The sequence below is a fragment of the Salvelinus alpinus genome, chromosome 23 (genome assembly GCF_045679555.1).
Source record: "Salvelinus alpinus chromosome 23, SLU_Salpinus.1, whole genome shotgun sequence".
Classification (NCBI taxonomy): domain Eukaryota; kingdom Metazoa; phylum Chordata; class Actinopteri; order Salmoniformes; family Salmonidae; genus Salvelinus; species Salvelinus alpinus.
In genome coordinates this window covers 13467571-13477570 of record NC_092108.1, presented here as the reverse complement: position 1 = coordinate 13477570, position 10000 = coordinate 13467571, and the positions used below count along the sequence as shown (strand labels likewise).

The following is a 10000-nucleotide window of genomic DNA, read 5'->3' as shown; positions in this document are numbered from 1 at the left end:
CCATGGGACACACTGAGACCATGGTACACACTGAGACCATGGTACACACTGAGACCATGGTACACACTGAGACCATGGTACACACTGAGACCATGGTACACACTGAGACCATGGTACACACTGAGACCATGGTACACACTGAGACCATGGGACACACTGAGACCATGGGACACACTGAGACCATGGGACACACTGAGACCATGGTACACACTGAGACCATGGGACACACTGAGACCATGGGACACACTGAGACCATGGTACACACTGAGACCATGGTACACACTGAGACCATGGTACACACTGAGACCATGGTACACACTGAGACCATGGGACACACTGAGACCATGGGACACACTGAGACCATGGGACACACTGAGACCATGGTACACACTGAGACCATGGTACACACTGAGACCATGGTACACACTGAGACCATGGTACACACTGAGACCATGGTACACACTGAGACCATGGTACACACTGAGACCATGGTACACACTGAGACCATGGGACACACTGAGACCATGGTACACACTGAGACCATGGTACACACTGAGACCATGGTACACACTGAGACCATGGGACACACTGAAACCATGGTACACACTGAGACCATGGTACACACTGAGACCATGGGACACACTGAGACCATGGTACACACTGAGACCATGGTACACACTGAGACCATGGTACACACTGAGACCATGGGACACACTGAAGCCATGGGACACACTGAGACCATGGTACACACTGAGACCATGGGACACACTGAGACCATGGTACACACTGAGACCATGGTACACACTGAGACCATGGTACACACTGAGACCATGGGACACACTGAAACCATGGTACACACTGAGACCATGGGACACACTGAGACCATGGTACACACTGAGACCATGGTACACACTGAGACCATGGGACACACTGAAACCATGGTACCCACTGAGACCATGGGACACACTGAGACCATGGTACACACTGAGACCATGGTACACACTGAGACATGAACAGGGGATATGTAAGCCTTCATGACAACATACACTCACAGAGTCAAACTCACATACACAAGCACCGAAACAAAAATCCACATAAACAACATGCGAAGGGATTGGATGAGGCTGAAAGAGGAAGGGGAGAAAAAGTGAAGAATACATGATTAGAACATTTTACAGAGAGGGAGATGGGAAAGGGTGTGTGTGTGTGTGTGTGTGTGTGTGTGTGTGTGTGTGTGTGTGTGTGTGTGTGTGTGTGTGTGTGTGTGTGTGTGTGTGTGTGTGTGTGTGTGTGTGGGTGTGTGCGTGTTTGTGTGTGTGTGTGAGAGAGAGAGCGAGAGAGAAAGAGAGAGAGAGAGAATGTGAGAGAGGGATGGCGAGAGAGGGAGAGAAACAGAGAGAGAGAAAGAACAAATGAGATATCGGTGAGAGAACAGAGAGAGAGATGACAGACAGATAATATATATATATATATATATATATAGAGAGAGAGAGAGAGACAGATAATATATATATATATAGAGAGAGAGATAAGAGACAGATAATATATATAGAGAGAGAGAGATGAGAGACAGATAATATATATAGAGAGAGAGAGATAAGAGACAGATAATATATATATATAGAGAGAGAGAGATGAGAGAGATAATATAATATATATATATATAGAGAGAGAGAGATAAGAGACAGATAATATATATATATAGAGAGAGAGATAAGTGTGTGCATTGGGTATGCAGCAGTTTGCTGATGTTGTCGGCCTTGGGCACCGGAGCATAAAGGACAATTAGGAGTAGCAGAGAAGGCTGGCTGGCTCACTGAAACGAGTCTGAACACAGCCATCACCACAGCCATCACCACCATGGCAGAGAGAGAGAGGGAGGGGGGGGAGAAAATGGGACAGAGGAAAAAAAGAGAGTGATAGAGAAAGAGAGTATGCAGTCTCTCTATTACATTAGGACTGTCCCCTAGTCTGGAGTTACACAACCAATGTCTAATCAAGTTGATTATTACTCAATCTAGTTTTGCACACAATGGATGCCAGTCCACCCATTAACTGCATAATTGACTTGAATGGGGAGGTCAGTTCTATCCATTCTATTTCTATGTTTAGTACCACGTATGGTAGAGGGAGGATTTGTCTGTAGTCTTTCTGCATGTTATCTAGCATGTCTAGTTGTAACATGTCTGATGAGATAGAAGAACCTCTAGCGACGCCATATCTGCCAAAGAACAGCATTTCTAAAGGTTAGACTTGTTACTGTATGGTAGATAGTGTTGTACCTTATTGAGGGACAGTACTGAGCTGCCTGGCTGAGGACTTGACAGGTTCAGTTCTCAGTATTGCATTATCTCTTTGTACTGCCCTGCCTCGAGCCAGTCACACGCACGCACGCACGCACGCACGCACGCACGCACGCACGCACACACACACACACACACACACACACACTAACTACACCCCCTCCCCTCACACAGACTAACTACATCCCCCTCCCCTCACACAGACTAACTACATCCTCCTCCCCTCACACAGACTAACTACATCCCCCTCCCCTCACACAGACTAACTACATCCCCCTCCCCTCACACAGACTAACTACATCCCCCTCCCCTCACACAGACTAACTACACCCCCCTCCCCTCACACAGACTAACTACACCCTCCTCCCCTAACACAGACTAACTACACCCCCCTCCCCTCACACAGACTAACTACATCCCCCTCCCCTCACACAGACTAACTACATCCCCCTCCCCTCCCCTCACACAGACTAACTACACCCCCCTCGCCTCACACGGACTAACTACACCCCCCTCCCCTCACACAGACTAACTACACCCCCTCCCCTCACACAGAATAACTACACCCCCCTCCCCTCACACAGACTATCTACATCCCCCTCCCCTCACACAGACTAACTACACCCCCTCCCCTCACACAGAATAACTACACCCCCCTCCCCTCACACGGACTAACTACACCCCCCTCCCCTCACACAGACTAACTACATCCCCTCGCCTCACACAGAATAACTATACCCCCCTCCCCTCACACAGACTAACTACACCCCCCTCCCCTCACACAGAATAACTACACCCCCCTCCCCTCACACAGACTAACTACACCCCCCCCCCTCACACAGACTAACTACATCCCCCCTCCCCTCACACAGACTAACTACATCCCCCTCCCCTCCCCTCACACAGACTAACTACACCCCCCTCGCCTCACACGGACTAACTACACCCCCCTCCCCTCACACAGACTAACTACACCCCCTCCCCTCACACAGAATAACTACACCCCCCTCCCCTCACACAGACTAACTACACCCCCCTCCCCTCACACAGACTAACTACACCCCCCTCCCCTCACACAGACTAACTACATCCCCCTCCCCTCACACAGACTACCTACACCCCCCTCCCCACACAGACTAACTACACCCCCCTCCCCTCACACAGACTAACTACACCCCCCTCCCCTCACAGACTAACTACATCCCCCTCCCCTCACACAGACTAACTACACCCCCTCCCCTCACACAGACTAACTACATCCCCCTCCCCTCACACAGACTAACTACAGCCCCCTCCCCTCACACAGACTAACTACATCCCCCTCCCCTCACAGACTAACTACACCCTCCTCCCCTCACACAGACTAACTACACCCCCTCCCCTCACACAGACTAACTACACCCCCCTCCCCTCACACAGACTAACTACATCCCCTCCCCTCACAGACTAACTACATCCCCCTCCCCTCACACAGACTAACTACACCCCCCTCCCCTCACACAGACTAACTACACCCCCCTCCCCTCACACAGACTAACTACACCCCCCTCCCCTCACACAGACTAACTACACCCCCCTCCCCTCACACAGACTAACTCTCTTCCTCCTCCCTCCAGCCCTGCTGATAGCCTGGTTCCCTGCCAGTGTTAAATCATCCATTATCAATATTGATCCCCCTGCCACTTAGTTACATAACCAGGTGGGTGTCAGCCTGTTTGCCACCCCACACCATCACCCTGGAAACCCCATAACACCCAATCAGCCAGTCAGATGTAGAGTTGGACAATGGAGGGTGGTGGAGAGGATGGAGTGGATGGGGGGGGGGTCGGAGGGGGACAGGGGGAGGCACTGGGAGGATGGAGGGGGAGGATGGAGGGGGACAGGGGGAGGACGAAGGGGGAGGATGGAGGGGGACAGGACGGAGGGGGACAGGGGGAGGACAGAGGGGGAGGCAGGGGGAAGACGGAGGGGGACATAGAGGGACAGGGGGAGGACATAGAGGGACAGGGGGAGGACGGAGGGGGACAGGGGGAGGACGGAGGGGGGGGGTCGGAGGGGGACAGGGGGAGGCACTGGGAGGATGGAGGGGGAGGATGGAGGGGGACAGGGGGAGGACGAAGGGGGAGGATGGAGGGGGACAGGACGGAGGGGGACAGGGGGAGGACAGAGGGGGAGGCAGGGGGAGGACGGAGGGGGACATAGAGGGACAGGGGGAGGACATAGAGGGACAGGGGGAGGCAGGGGGAGGACGGAGGGGGACAGGGGGAGGACGGAGGGGGAGGCAGGGGAGGACAGAGGGGGACAGGGGGAGGACGGAGGGGGACAGGGGGGAGGATGGAGGGGGACAGGGGGAGGCAGGGGGAGGACGGAGGGGGACAGGGGGAGGACAGAGGGAGGACGGAGGGGGACAGGGGGAGGATGGCGGGGGACAGGGGGGAGGCAGGAGGGGACAGGGGGAGGCAGGGGGAAGAAGAGTAGCCTAATGAGCTTTTGGTGCCTGTATACTTTGTACTTAGAAACATAAAATAAATCATGTTTTTTCCCATTTCGTTTCATATGTTCAAAACCCAAGCCCTCTCTTAGGCCTACTATAACGAAGGCTGGTTCAACAGCAATGCGTGTTTTTTATCCTGTTGATTTTATGATATAATTACATTTATTTATTTATTGTTGTTGTTGTTGTTAAAAAAACAGATTCCTTGTTTTCTGTTTAATTGTATTACAACCTTATTACAATGATTCACCTTCCTGGTTTTATGGTTACAACGTCCTGGCGCAATGCAATGCATCTTCTGTCATCTGTAAAATGGTTCTGTTCATTAAACATACAGCTGTAGAACGGTGGGGGTACTTTCTCCCCGTCTCTTAACAGTGGATGTTTGTCCAGCTACTATGAACAGCTAGGCTGAGTGTAAAACCTCCATAGTCTGCGTTGTTTTAACATGATATGCCCACCACAAGAAATGACATTACATTTACACTCTTATCTAGAGACTTACAGTAGTGAACACATATATTGTATTATTGGTCCCCCGTGGGAATCAAACCCACAACCCTGGTGTTGCAAGTGCCATGCTCTACCTACTGAGCTACATGGGACATGGCCTTCAGCCTATTTAAAACAAGTTGTTGTTCGTTTTCTTAAGAATTTGATTCGAGTTATTTGCTCTCTTTGTAGGCCTTATCAATAATGAATGTAATCCTGCTTATTGACAATGTGTGGCATGTCCCTGCTCGGCCATTACATAACACCTGGCCCCTATGTCAGTGTGAATGATACTAAGACATGCAATTACCGAGAACAATGTGGACTACAAATGTGTTCGAGTTAAGATATTTACCAAAGATAGGTGTACATTTTGCTATTTCGTTTCTGAAAGCCATTTAACAAACTATAACGGGACTAACACTGGAATTGGTGTTGATTCCAAGGCAATACATAGAAGACCATAAATACACAACTTAAAGCAACCACATATTTCGCCATGGAGCACGTTCTGATTGGCCAGTCAGGGGCCAAGACCGGACACAGCCACAACTTGTTAATCCATCAAAAACGAGCCCATTTGCGCCAACGCCAGTAACTGCACCGATAATTGTAGTGGTGAAAATAGCTAAAATATTTCAGACACACTCCTGAACCTATAGCACTACCACCTGCGCTTCCATTTACCTTTGTGTTAAGTTTGTTCAAGTAGAGCCCTGTGTGTGTGTGTGTGTGTGTGTGTGTGTGTGTGTACATTATATGTGTACAGTTTGTTAAAGTAGAGCCCTGTGTGTATGTGTGTGTGTGTGTGTGTGTGTGTGTGTGTGTATGTGTGTGTGTGTGTGTGTGTGTACATTATATGTGTACAGTTTGTTAAAGTAGAGCCCTGTGTGTGTGTGTGTGTGTGTACATTATATGTGTACAGTTTGTTAAAGTAGAGCCCTGTGTGTGTGTGTACATTATATGTGTACAGTTTGTGTTTGTGTATTGGCACTGAGAGGTTCTTAATGAGTTCAGTTGTTTCTTCTCGACGAGGTCCCCTGAGTGTTGGAACACTAACACTATCAAGCAGTATTGACTGTTGAGGCACAGCATGGTTCTAATACATTAAGGGTAGATACTAGTTACACAACAGTCATCAACATTAGTTATGCCCGGCCTAAGCATATGTCATATAAACTATCCATATATCAAAACTTCCACACTACATACAGCAAAATGGCAGTTCATATTTATTGCATTGAATTCTATTCCCATAAACAATTATTTTAACCAAATATTTTCAAATCTCAGCAGCAACCTCAGCAGAAAGAGAGAAGCCTGTCTGCTGAGACATCAGAAACCTTCTTTTTTTAAGTCTTAAAAATAGACAGTAATTACATTTCAGCAGAGAATTAAAAATAAATGATTTCTACTTTATCAAGGGAGCCGTCGCTCCCGCCTCCATGGCTCTGTGCTTTATATTTCAGCTACAGCAGAAACCAACAGCTTCATCTGATCTCATTTATCTTTTACAAATACCAGGAGGATGCTAGTGTCATTGTAACGGTATTCGTCGTCTGAAGAAGAGGAATCATCGGACCGAAGCGCAGCGTGGTAAGTGTTCATGCTTGTTTTATTAAAACTGAACACTATAACAAAAATAAACAAGAGAATAACCGAAACCGTTCTGTAAGGTGCAGACACTAAACAGAAAATAACTACCCACAGAACACAGGTGGGATGAGGCTACCTAAGTATGGTTCTCAATCAGAGACAACGATAAACAGCTGTCTCTGATTGAGAACCACACCCGGCCAAACACACAGAAATACAAAACATAGAAAAGGAACATAGAATGCCCACCCAAATCACACCCTGACCAAACCAAAATAGAGACATAAAAAGCTCTCTACGGTCAGGGCGTGACAGTCATGTTCATTTAGTTTTATACAGACTGTCCGGAGAAGCTTGTACTGTGGGGTCTCACAAAATCTCCAATGATGGATGATTAGGTAAACAATATAATGACGATTTGACTGAAGACCACTGATACAGAAATGGCTGGCCTTTAAGTCCTTTTAATCAAAGATGTTTTCACTTCATTAAAAAACGCATACGTTACATAATCATAAAAACCTATCACAATATAACAACAGGTTCAAAAGCCACAGTGGATAAAAACAGTCTTTGAAGGCATAATGGCAAACATTGAGAGATAAGTCACGTGTAGCCTGTTGTAGAGTCCATTGAGATTCTGTCTCCTATAGGTCAATACAATACAGGAAGGCCTCAGTGTCTGCTTCCTGGGTCCTGACCTCATTGGGCGGATCTTGGGCCTCCTCCAATAACCTTCTCTCCAGAGCGGCATCCTCTGGACTAAGCTCCTCCCCTTTGGTCAGCACATACAGGAAGTATTGGAAGCCGTCTCCGTAGCTACGGGTACGTACAGACCAGCAGTAGTCATGGCGAGCATAGAGGCGCTTCCTGAAGTGAGGCTGGGCGAAGGTTACAGACAGGAAACGACCTCCTGGTTTTAAAACACGACTGATCTGGAGAGAGAGAGAAGGGGGAGAAAGAGAGAAAGCGAGAGACGGGGGAAGAGATGGAGAGATAGAGGGGAGGAGCGAGAGATGGGAGAGAGTGAGAAAAAGCAAGACGTGGGGAGAGAGAGGGGAGAAGAGAGAGGGCAAGGGGGGAGAGAGAGAGAGGGGAGAGAAGAGAGTGAGAGAGGGGGGAGAGTGTGAGAAAGAGCAAGACATGGGGAGAGAGAGAGGTGGAGAAGAGAGAGAGAGGGGAGAGAGAGGGGGTGAAGAGAGAGAGAGGGGAGAGAGAGGGGGAGAAGAGAGAGAGGGGAGAGAGAGGGGGTGAAGAGAGAGAGAGGGGAGAGAGAGGGGGAGGAGAGAGAGGGGGTGAAGAGAGAGAGAGTGAGAGGGGGGGGGAGAAGAGAGAGGGGGGGGGAGAGAGTGGGAGAATAGAAAGAGAGCAAGAGGGAGGGAGAGAGAGTGGGAGAGAGAGCGTTAAGACAAGCATATTTGTATTGTATCATGAATCTTTCCTCTGTGGTACTGTAGATAAAAGAGTGGGCAGTGGCAGTTAGGTAGAGCAGGACTGATCTATAGACAGACTGGACCTGAGAGAGAGAGGGGTACGCTCTCATCACCTTAAACTGTAATGACCTGAGATAGAGAGGGGTACGCTCCCATCACCTTAAACTGTAATGACCTGAGATAGAGAGGGGTACGCTCTCATCACCTTAAACTGTAATGACCTGAGAGAGAGAGGGGTACGCTCTCATCACCTTAAACTGTAATGACTTGAGATAGAGAGGGGTACGCTCCCATCACCTTAAACTGTAATGACCTGAGATAGAGAGGGGTACGCTCCCATCACCTTAAACTGTAATGACCTGAGATAGAGAGGGGTACGCTCTCATCACCTTAAACTGTAATGACCTGAGATAGAGAGGGGTACGCTCCCATCACCTTAAACTGTAATGACCTGAGAGAGAGAGGGGTACGCTCTCATCACCTTAAACTGTAATGACCTGAGATAGAGAGGGGTACGCTCTCATCACCTTAAACTGTAATGACCTGAGATAGAGAGGGGTACGCTCTCATCACCTTAAACTGTAATGACTTGAGATAGAGAGGGGTACGCTCTCATCACCTTAATCTGTAATGACCTGAGAGAGAGAGGGGTACGCTCTCATCACCTTAAACTGTAATGACCTGAGATAGAGAGGGGTACGCTCTCATCACCTTAAACTGTAATGACCTGAGATAGAGAGGGGTACGCTCTCATCACCTTAAACTGTAATGACCTGAGAGAGAGAGGGGTACGCTCTCATCACCTTAAACTGTAATGACCTGAGATAGAGAGGGGTACGCTCTCATCACCTTAAACTGTAATGACCTGAGATAGAGAGGGGTACGCTCTCATCACCTTAAACTGTAATGACTTGAGATAGAGAGGGGTACGCTCTCATCACCTTAAACTGTAATGACCTGAGATAGAGAGGGGTACGCTCTCATCACCTTAAACTGTAATGACCTGAGATAGAGAGGGGTACGCTCTCATCACCTTAAACTGTAATGACCTGAGATAGAGAGGGGTACGCTCTCATCACCTTAAACTGTAATGACCTGAGATAGAGAGGGGTACGCTCTCATCACCTTAAACTGTAATGACCTGAGAGAGAGAGGGGTACGCTCTCATCACCTTAAACTGTAATGACCTGAGAGAGAGAGGGGTACGCTCTCATCACCTTAAACTGTAATGACTTGAGATAGAGAGGGGTACGCTCTCATCACCTTAAACTGTAATGACCTGAGAGAGAGAGGGGTACGCTCTCATCACCTTAAACTGTAATGACCTGAGAGAGAGAGGGGTACGCTCTCATCACCTTAAACTGTAATGACCTGAGATAGAGAGGGGTACGTTCTCATCACCTTAAACTGTAATGACTTGAGATAGAGAGGGGTACGCTCTCATCACCTTAAACTGTAATGACCTGAGAGAGAGAGGGGTACGCTCTCATCACCTTAAACTGTATTGACCTGAGATAGAGAGGGGTACGCTCTCATCACCTTAAACTGTAATGACCTGAGAGAGAGAGGGGTACGCTCTCATCACCTTAAACTGTATTGACCTGAGATAGAGAGGGGTACGCTCTCATCACCTTAAACTGTAATGACCTGAGAGAGAGAGGGGTACGCTCTCATCACCTTAA

At 48.4% G+C, this 10000-nt stretch overlaps 1 protein-coding gene across 2 annotated transcripts in view; it reads right to left on the bottom strand.

Moving 5' to 3' along the window:
* Window positions 1-6886: 6886 nt before the first annotated feature.
* Window positions 6887-10000, bottom strand: part of LOC139550266 (EEF1A lysine methyltransferase 4-like) — a 241394-nt gene continuing 238280 nt past the window's right edge. For both annotated transcript variants that reach the window (XM_071361047.1, XM_071361048.1), the window contains exon 4: window positions 6887-7820. In XM_071361047.1, the coding sequence (XP_071217148.1) occupies window positions 7533-7820 (288 nt within the window). In that variant the 3' untranslated portion in view covers window positions 6887-7532. The remainder of the gene's footprint in view (window positions 7821-10000) is intronic.